Raw genomic sequence first — 14,032 nt, forward strand, 5'->3', positions numbered from 1 at the left:
CATAAGCTCTGTGTGAAACTTCCTGTCCTCACTAGCCCAACAAGAGCCCAGTTTTTAAAAGTTCCTCCTGACCTATACTTGCTGAGTTATAGAAACCTTAAGAAGCCATAACAGCACGGCCCTGCCTATGTTCCTTAAGTAATTATTTACAAGCCATTCACCAACCTAACCTTGTCTGAGGCTTTATTAAGGATTGGCCAGTGGACAAATAAAGGAGAGCTGGACCACTTTAATGATAAGGAAATCCCATTCCAGAAATCACGCCTCATCAAAAGAGAGTTCATGCCATCTGTCTGACCAGCAGGACAAACAGTGGGCAGCATTCCTGAGATGCTGGGGCGTGGCAACTGGAACAAAGAAATGGAGGCCTCAGTAATTACAGGGGTGGGATCACCTTCCACCTAAGGATTCCTAGTTCTTTACTTGGTGAAAATTTCATTTCTTAATTAGTGTTTCTTTTAAAGAGGCAGTGTGGCAAAACAGATAGAAGCCTGGCCTGGGAGTCAGTTCAAGCCCTGACATTGACCTATACTTATTCTGTGACCACAGACAAGTCATCGTGTTGAGGACAGTTCTCTAAAGCTATGTGACAATGGGGTTACCATTCTCAATCAGTGGAGGAAGTTTCCACATGGAGAGTTCCCTACATGTTCATTTATTGCTCTGCACATGACATTCTCCAAGATACTGGAAAATTTCTTTGGCAAGATTTCTAAATTTATGTCCTCAGCCCTAATCTCCCTCTGCACTCTAATCCCACATCACCAACTGTCTGTTGGATAACCTAAGAGAGTCTGTAGGCATCTCAAATTCAGTATGTTGAAAGCAGAACTTATTATCTTCCCCCCAAATAAGCTAATATTTCCTTTAAGTTTCCCTATTTCTCTTGGGAGTATCAGCAGCCTCCTGGTCACATAGATTTTTGTCTTTGGAGTAATTTTAACTCTTCCTTCTTCCTCACTCCCAACTCCCACACCCACTCCACCAAGTGAAATCAGTTGCCTATTGATTCTATAGCCATAAAATCTCTCACATATGTTCCCTTCTCTTCACTCATGAGTCATTACTGTAGTTCAGGACCACATCACTTCTTACCTGGACTATGGCAACAACCTCACAACTGGTTGCCCAGATTACAGTCTCTCACCTCTCCAGCCCATTTTCCACACAGCTGCCAAAATAATCTTCTAAAAGCATAGGTCTGACCATGCCATTCTCTTGATAGTTTCAATATCTTCCTACTGTCTCAAAGATAAAATACAATCTGCCCTAGACAGTCACTGAAAGCCTTTTACAATGTGGTTCCAGTCTACCATTCCAGCCTTACTACTCTAAACTACTCCCCCTTCATGTATTCTATGATGGAGCCAAGCTGGCCTCCTTGTTGTTGACAGAAATCAGCATTCTCCATAATTCTATATAGGCTGTCTCCCATGCTCAGAATGTACTCTCTCTTCACCTTTACTTCTTACAACCCTTGACCTCCTTCCATGTGAAATTCAAGTACTACCTCCTACACAAAATCCTTCCTGATTCCCTTTGTTCTATTATGCTCTTCCTCTTCAAGTTGTATTTTTATTTACCTACTCAAATGTTGTATCCCCCAAATGAATGCAAGCTCCTTCAGGGCAGACCAATTTTTTTTTGTTTTTGTCTTTGTATCCCAGCATTTATGAGATATGAAAGAAACCATGGAAATAGCCTTAAAAGAGCTGTTTACTCCAAACCCTTTTTAAAAATCCAGCAAGGAAGGGTAGCCAAATAAAAAAAGTTCTGCTTTGTCAAATTCTGAAGATAGGGTTTTACTCTTTTTTCATATATTGATTACTTATCTTGTTGACATTGACTAAGCTTAAAAATAAATAATTAAATAAAATCTTTCCGTTGAGGATAACTCTGATAAATTATTCTCAAAAAGATTTCCAGCATTAACAAAGTAGGCATGTGGGTCAGAGGTTCCAATTTCAACTCCATCACCTCCCTTTTTTTTTCAAGCACAATGCATATGTAACATTTTCTATTCTTTTGGAATCTTTCTTTCTTTGAAATATCTTAAATGGCCCCTGAATGCTTTTCAAATCATGCCGCTTCCAATATAGGTTTCTTCTGCATATTTTGAGCCTCTTCCAGTCAATTTTCAGCTTCATTTCCTCACGTATCTTTTCAACTCCCTCATCTAGGTCCTCAGGTACAGAGGTATCATAATTCCAATGGGGGCTATTCCATTATTGATAATAAGATCAGACTGCTATAAAATGCTAAAAGGTCTGTTCCACTTCACATCTATCCGTTATCCTCCTAATTTTATCTATAAACAGATAGGATGATCTGCCTTGGTTAAGTCTTATGTCAAAGCTTCTACAGGTTAATTTTTTCTCAATTACTTATTGCTGTTTGTGAGATGATTGCTTGTCCTCTTCCATCATCATTCTCTACAATGTTCTACAAATGAGCTTCTATTACAAACTGATGTTGTTTTTGGCTGTCACGTCTCTCCTTGGCAAGGACATCAAATGTTGCTGGCTGAGGCAGTTTCAGGGTTCTTTTGGCTTCCTCACTATGGTGATTTGTTTTATAACAGTTAAACTTCTCTAAGAAATGGTGATAAGCCGAGTCATTGATGTTAAATTCACATTTCCCAGTTTTCAAAGTCATTAGCTTCTTTAAATAGGTCATGTAAAGGCACTCAGTGTCTTTTTCTGTATAATGAGAATATTAATACACACACTACCTACACAAAGTTGTTTGGAGGAAAGCCCTTTGTCAAATTATAAAGCATTATGTAAATGTAAGCCTGAAGACCACAATGGAATGTATCTTTAATGATGGAGTTTTGGGCACTAGTCAAAAAAGTTTCTGGGTGGGGAGACTGTCCCTGCACCCCTCACATCAGACCACATGGGAGGCTATCTACACATATATAATAATGACAATCTTTTAAACCAGCATAGCCAAAGTATAGATAGAATAGAAGGAAGGGGCTGTGGTCACATATCATTCAAATCTTGTAATCGGACTCTAACCATACCTGGATGCAGTCAGCTCAGCAGTATCCAGGACTGTGACATCATGACAGGGAGAAGAAACAGCTACAGGCTGCCCTAGCGGATCAACAGCTGTTGTCGAATGGATAACATCACCTAATGCAGGAGAACTGGAAAAATAGGGAGAAGAAAAGGGAAGAGACCAGAAGTCAAAACTCAGATTTTGTTCTTGGCAGAGATACTGCAGTAGTTTGCCATTTTCTTCTCCAACACATTTTACAGATGAGGAAACTGAGGCAAATAGGGTTAAGAGACTTGCCAGGGTAATACTGTAGTAAGTGTCTGAGGCTGGATTTGAACTCAAGAAGATGAGTCTTCCTGACTTCAGGTCTGGCACTCTATCCACTGTGCCACCTAACTGCCCCTCAGATTTTGTTTGGTTTTTGTTTTTATTTTTTGTGAATGGATAACTATGTTTGTTACTAATTAAAAGTAATACTCTTTTTATTTATTTATCCCAATTTAAGAAAGGTCATTGGTTATAAGCCTGTCCTCCAAGGTCTACATAGCAACCTCCCATACAGATACAAAAGTTCTTTGAATGTGTTAGTAATGAAGTCCCTTTGGATTCATTCCGATACTTTCTTGCCTCATAATGAATTTTGTTCTATAATATAGTTCCAGTATGTGTGACTTGCTTTTTAAAAAGACCTCAAGTCAAACCATAACCAACTAGAGCTTACTGGACTCCACTTGGGATTGTTTTTTTCTAGGGCCACATCTGGGACAAAGGATGAATCTTTTGCCTTTACATCAATGCAGAAGTCTGTACTTTATAGCACATAAAAGTTAAGGGACTTGACTAAAATCACATAGGGTGTAAAGTAGCCGAGCCAAAACTCAAAAGTAGGTCCTCTGATGAAAAATCTTTTCCCAGAGAGAATGAATGTGAAAATTCTTTAAATAACTTTTTTCTTTTTCTTTTTTTTTTGGCAAGGCAATTGGAGGTTAAGTGACTTGCCCAGGGTCACACAGATAGTGTCAAGTGTATGATCTGAGACCAGATTTGAACTCAAGTTCTCCTGACTTCAGGGCCGGTGCTCTATCCATTGGCCACCTAAGCTACCCTAAACTATTTTTAAGCACTACAATTTGAGGCAGCATTAACAGTGTTGCTGTTGTCATTAATGCCATAGTTTGTAAGAAAACAAAGAAACTCAGGAAAATTAAGAACAAATAAGAGGGAGAGAACAAGAGTTAGGTAGTGACCCCAGTAATTCCCTGTTAGATCATAATTTGGGAAATACTGAATCAGAATGATCAAAACTATGGAAATTGAGTTCAAATTTAAATTAAAAACAAAAACCAATGTACCCAGTTCATTGAAACACATAGAAGCCACAAAAGTCCTGGACAAAGTCTACCATACTTTCTATATTATAATTATTATAATAATTATTATCATTACTTTTACACTAAGCAGGTTTGGGCTTCTTGTTCTAAACTAGAGGAGAATCTAGCGACACTGTCTTTAGCCAGCAGCAATGGAGAACAATGGTTACCTAAGATGAATTTTCCACATAAACAGAATATTCTGTTGTTAAATGTTAAAACATTTTTTATCCAGTTTTGAAAGGCAATCTTTTTTACATTTGGTGACAGTATGAAACAATAGCAAAAGCACTCCTTACATCTACATTACAGGCATCCTTTTTTAAGATTCTGCTCTAAGAATACATACTTCCCTGTCTTCTAAAACGATGCACACACTGAATGTGAGTTAATCTTTTCTCACTACAGAATCATGGATTTTGAGCTGGCAGGGATGATAAAAGTCATCTCCTCCAATGCCCTCATTTTGGAAATGGGGAAGCAGAGGTGCCAAGAGATGAAGTGACTCCGGCCATCATTACAACCATTACTTCCTGCCCTGGACTACAAAATATTTGTCTGATTGTGTCTTCTCTCAAAGTCATTTGTTCTCTCCTGCTGCTATCCAGCCCTTCCTTTTATAATTTATAGCTTCTAATTTGCTAGGGGCTGAGAAATCTAAGCACCATTATTAAAATTATTTATAAATTAATAGTCAGTAAGCTCTGAATGATGGATTAAGGACCTTTCCAAAAGAATAAAGTATACAAGTTTTAGGATCTATCTATTTTATGGGCAGCTAAATGGAGTAGTGGGCATAGCACAGGACTTAGACTCAAGAAGACCTGAGTTCAAATTCTGCCTGAGACACTTACTAGCTGCTGTGTGACCCTGGACAAGTTACTTAATTTCCTCATCCTCCATTTTTTCACCTGTAAAATGGGGATAATTGTGTTACCTACTTCACTTGGCTGTGAGGATCATAAAGGATAACGCATGTAAAGACCTTTACAAACTTTAAAGTATTATGTAAACACAAGGTATTATTATATTGCAATTATTGTAGCCACAACTCAGAATAATATTGCTCAAATTTTGAAACTCGGCACAGTTCTCACCCTACCCAGATGCGATCTCTCCCTCCTCTGAATGTTAGCACACTTTGTAAATCTCTCTAATCATGGTTACTACCTTCCTTCCTTGGAACACCATTATTTATGTATATGCCTTATCCTCACATTAAACAATAACATTCTTAGGGGCAGCTAGGTGGTGCAGTGGCTAGAACATGGGCCCTAGAGTCAGGAGGACCTGAGTTCAAATCTGACCTCGGACACTTGACACTTACTGTGTGACCCTGGGCAAGTCACTTAACCCCATTGCCTACAAAAACAAACAAACAAAAAACAATAACATTCTTGAGGGCAGCGATTGCTTTATTTTTTTCTCATTCACTGAACCATTTATTACATACCTACTAAGTGCACAGCACTACTAGGTGCTGGTTCTTTGACTCCCATACATAATATAGAATAAACTCCTGAATAAATGCTTGTTGCTTCCTAATTCAATTCAACCACAAAACAAATATCATCTATTTCCGGAGGTAAGCCAGCATCTTGCCCCCAGTCAGTAATAACTCTTGCCCCGGGGTACCTCAACAAGCATTTGGTTTTCATCTCCTAGGCATTTATCATTCATATTTTTGCAATTGTTATTTGTATAATGTTTTTACCGCCATCACCCATGTGTCCCATTAGATTGTAAGCTCCATGGACCAAACTAGGAATGTACTGGAACTGCCTGGAACCCTACTCTAATGGCTCTGGAAAGCCAACTGTCAAATTTTCAGTGTTGGCATTTATACCCTAGAAATCAGCAAACACTAGAAATTAGGGCGTGATTTACTATTTTGCTGCTTGTTTAAACTTAAGAAAGGAATGGAGAAAAATGTTAATAATGCAAATTAAACTTAAAAGCATGCCACTCATTTTTGGAGATCTGGTTGTTTAATATTTTGCCAGCACATATTTCATAGTAGCACCTACACGATTTAGTGGATAAACTGCTGGAAGACCTGAGGTCAGGCCCTCAGATATTAGCTGTGTGACCACCAGCAAGAAACTTATTAACCTCTGTCAACTTCACTTTCCTCATCAGTAAAATGGAGAAAATAATATAATCCAACTTACAGGACTATTGGTATCAAATGAAATGACATGGAATGCTCTATATAAAAGTTGGAGCTTTTCCCTCAGCACATAGTAGGTTCTCAATCAATGGTCACTGAAGTTGGTCCTCAGACAATTGAGGCCTCCATATAAGTGAGGTGTTACTATAATAACATTTCTCACCTGACTAAATATATTCAGGAAGGAACCATAGTAAATCTACTCCTACAAATATCTGCTAAATTCTGCTGACGGCTGTCAGGTTAACGTGACTGAAGTATTTTTTTCTCCACCCCCCAAAAAAAATCCATCCTGCTTTCACAATCAGCTGCTGGAAAACAGCTGCAAGCAGCCCACTTATAAGCTAAGTCAGGCGGCCTAGGGGTTCAGCTAGCTGGTGGAATGTTATCAAAATGAAGCTTTCATCGACAAGGGTTTTTCCAAAGAGAATCTGGAGTCACTAAGATCTCAGAAAGCGAGTTTCTAAACCTCATAGTCGAGCATAAAATGACATTTTTTTCCAAATCCCCATTAAGACCGGAATGTCACAAACTAATCTACAAAAATGGGTGAGATTCAGCCCCACTGTTCATGCCTGTTAAGTGTTAACTTGAAAAAAATCCATCATGATTTTCTTGGCAGAGAGCAGAGCTGAAACTGTGATTTCACTGGTATAGAGAACTCCCTGTGGGGAAATTCTCTTTGCCAATGCACACCAACACCTCACTGCAACTTAGAGTCTTGGAGGTCTGGCTGGGGCCCTGAGAAGTTAAATAATTTGCCCAGGGTCCATATCCAGTACGGGGCAGAGAGCTGGGCATTTGAACCCTGATCTGTTCAATGGTATGTGACCTCTTTTTGCCTGGATTATTGTGAATCCAGGCTACATTTGGTGATGGTATGAAACAACAGCAAAAGCCTCCTAACATCTAGAACATTTCCAGGCATCCTTTTAAAGATTCTGCTCTAAGAATTCAGACAGCGTTCACATTTGTCCGTGAAGACCAGACACCTGTGCTCTGGTTTTAGACGTTGCTTCCCAGACACGCAGTTTTGCAGCTCTACAGGGCAAGTCTGGTTGGTGGTGAGGGTGAGACACATAAAGCTTGTGACCCCTGTTAGGCTTCCTATGTCACTCAAGATCATTGACTTCAATAAATCCCAACAGTAGCCCCTTGCATTTGTAGCGTTTCATGTAGGTTAGCAATAGTTCTGTGAAACTGATGTTAGAAATCACAGAATTTCAGAGTTCGAAGAGACCTCTGGGGTCACCCAGTCCAATCCATACTCCCCGAAAGAATACCTTCTGCAGAATACCTGAGAATCGGTCATCCAGCCTTTGCCCAAAAACCACAAGCAAGGAGAATCTCTCTCCCTTACTTAAGGCAAGCCATTCCACTTGTGGAGAGCTCTAATTCTTAGGAAGTTTTTCTTCCCATCTTTCCACTAAGTTCATCTCTTTCTAATTTCCAACTGCTGTTCCAAGTGTTGTTCTTTGGGGTCACAGGAAACAATTTTAATCCTTCTTCCATATAGTTGAGTCATTTTTCAGTTATGTCTGACTCTTCATGACCCCATTTGGGGTTTTCTTGGCAAAGATACTGGAATGGCTTACAATTCCCTTCTTCAACTTTTTTATAGATGAGGAAACTGAGGTAAACTGGGTAATACTTTTCATTTATCCCCACGAAAAGTCCATCTTCCTCAATTCAGCCCGATCTTCTCGCCTATCAAGATTTTGGATCCCGTCACCCAATGTACTGGCTATCTCTCTCAATTTTGTGTCATCTGCAGATGTGACAAGCATACCATCTATACCTTTGTCCAAGTCACTGATAAAAGTTCAACAGCTCTGGGCCAAACACAGATACCTCCTTCCAAGATGATGCCAAAGGGGAAGGGAACCGCATTTATTAAGCACCTAGAATGTGCCAGGTAGTTGTGCTAAGTACTTTACAAATATTGTCTCATTTAATCATTACAACAACCCTGTGAGGTAGATGCTATTTTTATTTTCATTTTACAGTGGAGGACTCGCCCAGGGTCTTTTTTTTTTGTCTTTGAATAATATTTTATTTCTTCTCCAATTACAAGTAAAAACAATTTTTTAACATTCATGTTCCAAGTCCTCTTCCTCCCTCATTCCCCTCCTCCCTTCATTGAGAAGGCAAGCAATTTTACATAGGTTATACATGTTCAATTATGCAAAACATTTCCATATTTGTCACGTTGTGCACAAAAATACAGAACAAATGTACACACACACACACACACACACACACACACACACACACACACATAAAGTGAAAGATAGTATGCTTTGATCTGCATCCAGACTTCCTCAGTTCCTCCTCTGGAGGTAGATAGATTTTTCATCATGAGTCTTTCAGAATTATCTTAGATCTCTATATAATCGAGAAGAGCTAAGTCATTCACAGTTTTTCATCATACACTATTGTTACTATGTACAATGTTCTCCTGGTTCTGCTCACTTCAGTTAACTTCAGTTCATGTAATTTCCAGGTTTTTCTGAAACCATCCTACTTGTCATTTCTTATAGCACAACAGTATTCCATTACATTCATATTCCACAATTTGTTCAGCCATTCCCCAATTGATGAGCATCTCCTCAATATACAATTCTTTGCACTACAAAAAGAGCTGTTATAAATATCTTTGTACAAATAGGTCCTTCTCATTTTTTAAAAAATCTTTTTAGGATACAGACCTAGTAGTGCTATTACTGGGTCAAAGGATATACACAGATTTATAGCTTTATGTTGCCCAGGATCTTAAGGCTAGTAAGTGCCTGGGGCCATATTTAAACTTAAGCCTTCCAGACCTAAATTCTTGAAGGCTGAACACTCAATCCACTACACCACTAAGTTGACTAACCATTAATGACTATTCTCTGAGTCCAGACATTGAACCATCTCCAAATCCAACTAATTGTGCTATCTACCTTGCCCTAACTACCTTGCCTCCATCTTTTCTATGAAAATAACACAAAGAACTAGTGAATATATTGCTAAAATCTGAGTTAAATCTATCCACTGCATTCCCCCAACTTACTAAAAAAATAAAATAAAATATAAAATAAAAAAAGGAAAGAAAAGAAAAGAAAGCTAGACTGGTACAACCTTTTCTTGATGAAGCATTGCTTCTTTTTTTCTGATATTCACTAACCATTCGTAATAGTCTTTCTTTACCCTCACCCCACCCCCACCCCAACCCCAGGGAATCAAAGTCAAACTCATTGACCTCTAGTTTGCCATTTTTATTTTCTTCCCTTTTTTGAAAATCAAGGCAATAGTTGCCTATTTCCCCCATTTTTAGATATGGAATCCAAAGTCCAGAGATGTAAAGAAAATTGCCCAAGATCCCACAGGAAGTCAGTGGCAGAACAAAGATTCATACCCAGGCTTCCTGACACTAGCTGGGTTCAAAGGCAACCGGGAGAGGTAAGTAACAATATGCTTGGCCTATAAAGGTGAAGTAGTTTAGCTCAGGCCCAACTATGGACCTTGCTCTGCCTAGGACACAAGATACATTCTCCCACAGATTTCTAGGGAAAATAACCTTTTTTTAAAAAAATAAAATCATAGAATATTGGAGCTGACAGGGACCTTAGAGATCATCTAGGCAGCTAGGTGGCACAGTGTATTAAGTACTGGGTTTGGAGTCAGAAAGACCTGAGTTCAAATCTAGCCTCAGATACTTACTAGCTATGTAATCCTGAGTAAGTCACTTAACCTCAGTTTGCCTCAGTTTCCTCACCTACCTCTCAGTGTTGTCATAAGGACCAAATGAAATAATATTTGTAAAATGTTTAGCACAGTGCCTGGCACGTGGTAAGTGCCATATAAATGTTCGCTCTTATTATTACTCGTTCTAATCCTTTGATTTTTCTAGAGTAGGAAGCTGAGGACCATGGTCACACAGTCAATCAGCGGCCAGAAGAGCCTAGAATCGTGGCTTCCCGACTCTATGCCACATTGTTTCTATCTTATGTCTTCCCTCTAAAGATCTCAGAAGAACTTTCTTAAGAAGCTTTTGGCTTCATATCATACGTAGGATTTCACATCATTTCTAGGAGGAAAGTAAGTAACTTCCTCACTTTATATGAGGAACTCAGCAATGTAAAGTCAGTCAGCAAATAGTGGAGGCGGAATTCAAACCCCAGCTAAATGTACTCTTAAGGGCACAGGAAAACGTCCAAACATTCTGGAGGTATGGTATGACTGAAAGGAAGAATTTTCAGGTTGGAACATGGAATCAACAACTTTCTCATTCTTGCCTATTAGCTTATATGTTCCTAAGGGCCAGAATATAACTCACATTCTACGCCCTAATGAGCTCAGGAAAGTGGGACCTCAGAGAAGCCTGTATTTTCAAGCTGAACATATTCCTGATGGCTGCTTCTTAAAGGAGATGACCCACTCTGCTTCAGCTACATTTCCTTTGGGTATCTGGTCTTGCCCTGTTTGGACAACTAAGTGGCATAGTGGACAGACTGCCAGGACCAAAGTCAGGAAGACACATCTTCTTGAGTTCAACTCTGGCCTCAGACACTTACTAGCTGTGTGACCCTGGACAAGTCACTTAACCCTCTTTGCCTCAGTTTCCTCATCTGTAAAATGAGCTGGAGCAGGCAAATGGCAAATCACTGTAGTATCTTCGCCCAGAAAACCCTAAATGGGCAAGTCTGAAACAACAGAACAACAAAATTGCCCTCTTCAAGACAAACATCAGCAGAAACTCCACTATAATGAAGTAAAGTTGGAGTCAAATGAACACAGTAGAGAAAGCCAAAGCAGTTAAAACAGGAAACTGCCTATAGAGGAAAACAAGTTGAAAGAGAAGACTGCTATTGAAGTACTGTTGGACTCCAGTAATACCGGAGATCCTAGTTCTAGACTGGCAGTGACTGCAATATGGACTGAAATCTTGACCAAATTGCCTTGTCTCCCTAGGCCTCAGTTTCTCCTTTTGGGGGAATGTTCACTAAGAGCTCTTTATTGCTCAGTTCTTTCATCTGAAACTTCTGTGGTTTGTGAGATGTGGTGATTTAAAGGTTTTTTAGTATAGTACCAAGAAAGATACAGCATGTGGCTTGTTCCAAGAAGCTGAGAAAAAAAAAAAGATGTTATTAGCTTGGTTATAACCATTGTAAGACAGGTGTGTCATGGATTATTAAGATATTACAAATTAGAGATCATATAAACTAACTTCCTCATTTTACAAAGGAGAAAATTGAGGCCCCAGAGACTTGCCCATGGTAACAAAAAGCAAATTCCTTAGTTCTTGGCAGAAAAATCACAAAACTATAAAATGTTGAAGCTGGAAAGGACATCAGAGGTCACTCAATCCACACTCTACATTTTACATATGAAGTAACAAAGGCCCATAGGGTTGAATTAACTCAGCCAAGGTCACACTGCAAAGATGAAAGGCTAATGGTTAGAACTTTGGGGTAAAACCTAAGGGTTGCATGACTTTTTCTGCATCCTGGATCATTCGGTGCCCTTCAGGAAAAATCACTTCATTTCTCAGTATACCTTAAAAAAAAAGATCCTACTATTGTCAAGGCTTTTAGGATTAACAGGAGCCACATGGATGAATGTTTATTCAGTTTTTTATGGCATGTCGAAAGAGAAGATGTTTCAGAAGTGAAAAGGACAGAGCTGGTCTGAATCAAGGCTATACCACCCCCCAAAAATTCTGACAAACAAAACACAATACAGCCAATGACCACCCTCTTAGAGAATAACACAAATAATAAAGGCAAGACGATTGATAGAGACAAACATGAAGAAATCAAATATTGGAACTAGAAAAGGTATTTTAATTATGCAGTAAATAAAAAAGGAATTAATAACGTGTAATTGCTTATCAGTTCATAGCTGCATGTTTAGCTCAAAAAAGATTTCATGTGAAGTGTACAATCTATATTTGGAGGGATCCTATATTTGGGATGCCCTATTTCTTTAGAGAAACAATTCATGAGTACAGCAACTGTTTTCCTTTTTAAAGGACAAATAAACATATTGTAACAGCAGAAATCTCATTAGTTTCCAAGGATAAACCCAACAGACAGTACTATTGACAGCCACACAGTGTGGAATACTGTAAATGAAATAACTAACCAGTCCCAGCTCCTGTCACATCTCACATTTCACTGTTACAGTCATATATCATGCAATATAGCAATTAGTTACTGGTGGTTGTGCCTTACTCTCTGTTACTAGATTGTAAACCCCTTGAAGGCTGGTACAATGTCTTACCAAAAAATTGTATCTCCTCTAACCTATTAAAGTAAATATTTAATGGATGAATGAATTTTCAAAATCAAATGCTTTGGATGTCGCCATTAGGTTTGTTCAACCTAATGCTAAGGTTTATACCTCTATTAAAAACAATTAACCAGGGGCAGCTAGATGGTGCAGTGGATAGAGCACTGGCCCTGGAGTCAGCAAGACCTGAGTTCAAATCAGACCTCAGACACTTGACACTTAGTAGCCATGTGACCCTGGGCAAGTCACTTCACCCCGACTGTCTCACAAAAAACAAACAAAAAATTATGAAAGAAAATGTTTCTTGTCTACAGGACTACTTAACTGCCTTTAAATTTGTGAATAAGTATGAATGAGTACTTTTTTTAAACCTATAGCCATAAAAGGAAACAAGGACAGATTCATCGAAAGCTACTTCCCCGCTATAAGTTTCTCCCTTCAGGCTAAAACCAATTTTGGTTCTATGAATCTATTGATTGCAATTATGCAGAAAGGTAATTAGATATGACTGACAAGAAATTCTCATAGACCCATAAACTGAGCTAGAAGAGCCCTTTCAAAGAAGCATGGTACAACAGAAAGAACGTTTTATTTGAAATCTGCAGATCTGGTTTTGAAACTCTACTCAAGACTACCTATGTGATCTTGGGCAAATTTCTTAACCTCTCTGGCCTCAGTTTCCTCATCTGTAAAATGACAGGAGTTAAACTGAATGTCTAAGTTCCCTTCCAAATTCTATGACCAACCCTCCATTTTATATATTTGGGACAACTGAGGCCTAGAAAGACATAATTAATCCCCCCTTAGTGCTACCAAACCAAATATTTATTTTTCTTATCTCACTTTGTTAGCTCTCCGAAAATCTATAAACAGCTTCAGCAGCCTACAGTTCTTCCTGATCCCTTTGACTACTCTCTATCATGTCCAGCCAGTCACTTCAACATGTTAACAATGGTACTAGGTCTTATTCCCCAGTAGTGGGGTTTCCCCAGTGCCTATTTCATGTCATCAAACACCTCCATTCCCAATCCCTTATTCCCAGGGTGAAGAAAGTGGTCTATTGCTCATACTTGCCCTCTTGACAATCCTTTTGTGTTCCACTTGAGCCCATCCAAGAGAACCTTCAGCAATTTTTTTCTGTTCACAATTCTCAACCCTTATGCTAATTTCTGGAGGGCTTGAGACATCAGAAACTCTGGGCCAGACAGAAGGC

General features: G+C 39.0%; 1 protein-coding gene across 5 annotated transcripts in view; it reads right to left on the reverse strand.

Annotated features, from left to right (window-relative positions):
• Positions 1–14,032, reverse strand: part of TACC2 (transforming acidic coiled-coil containing protein 2) — a 302,620-nt gene that overhangs the window by 153,028 nt on the left and 135,560 nt on the right. For all 5 annotated transcript variants that reach the window (XM_078151015.1, XM_020979220.2, XM_020979218.2 and 2 more), the window contains one exon: positions 3,029–3,154. In XM_078151015.1, coding sequence (XP_078007141.1) covers positions 3,029–3,154 — 126 coding nt within the window. The remainder of the gene's footprint in view (positions 1–3,028; positions 3,155–14,032) is intronic.

The sequence above is a fragment of the Phascolarctos cinereus genome, unplaced genomic scaffold, assembly GCF_003287225.1.
Source record: "Phascolarctos cinereus isolate Bilbo 61053 unplaced genomic scaffold, phaCin_HiC Scaffold_3;HRSCAF=262, whole genome shotgun sequence".
Classification (NCBI taxonomy): Eukaryota; Metazoa; Chordata; class Mammalia; order Diprotodontia; family Phascolarctidae; genus Phascolarctos; species Phascolarctos cinereus.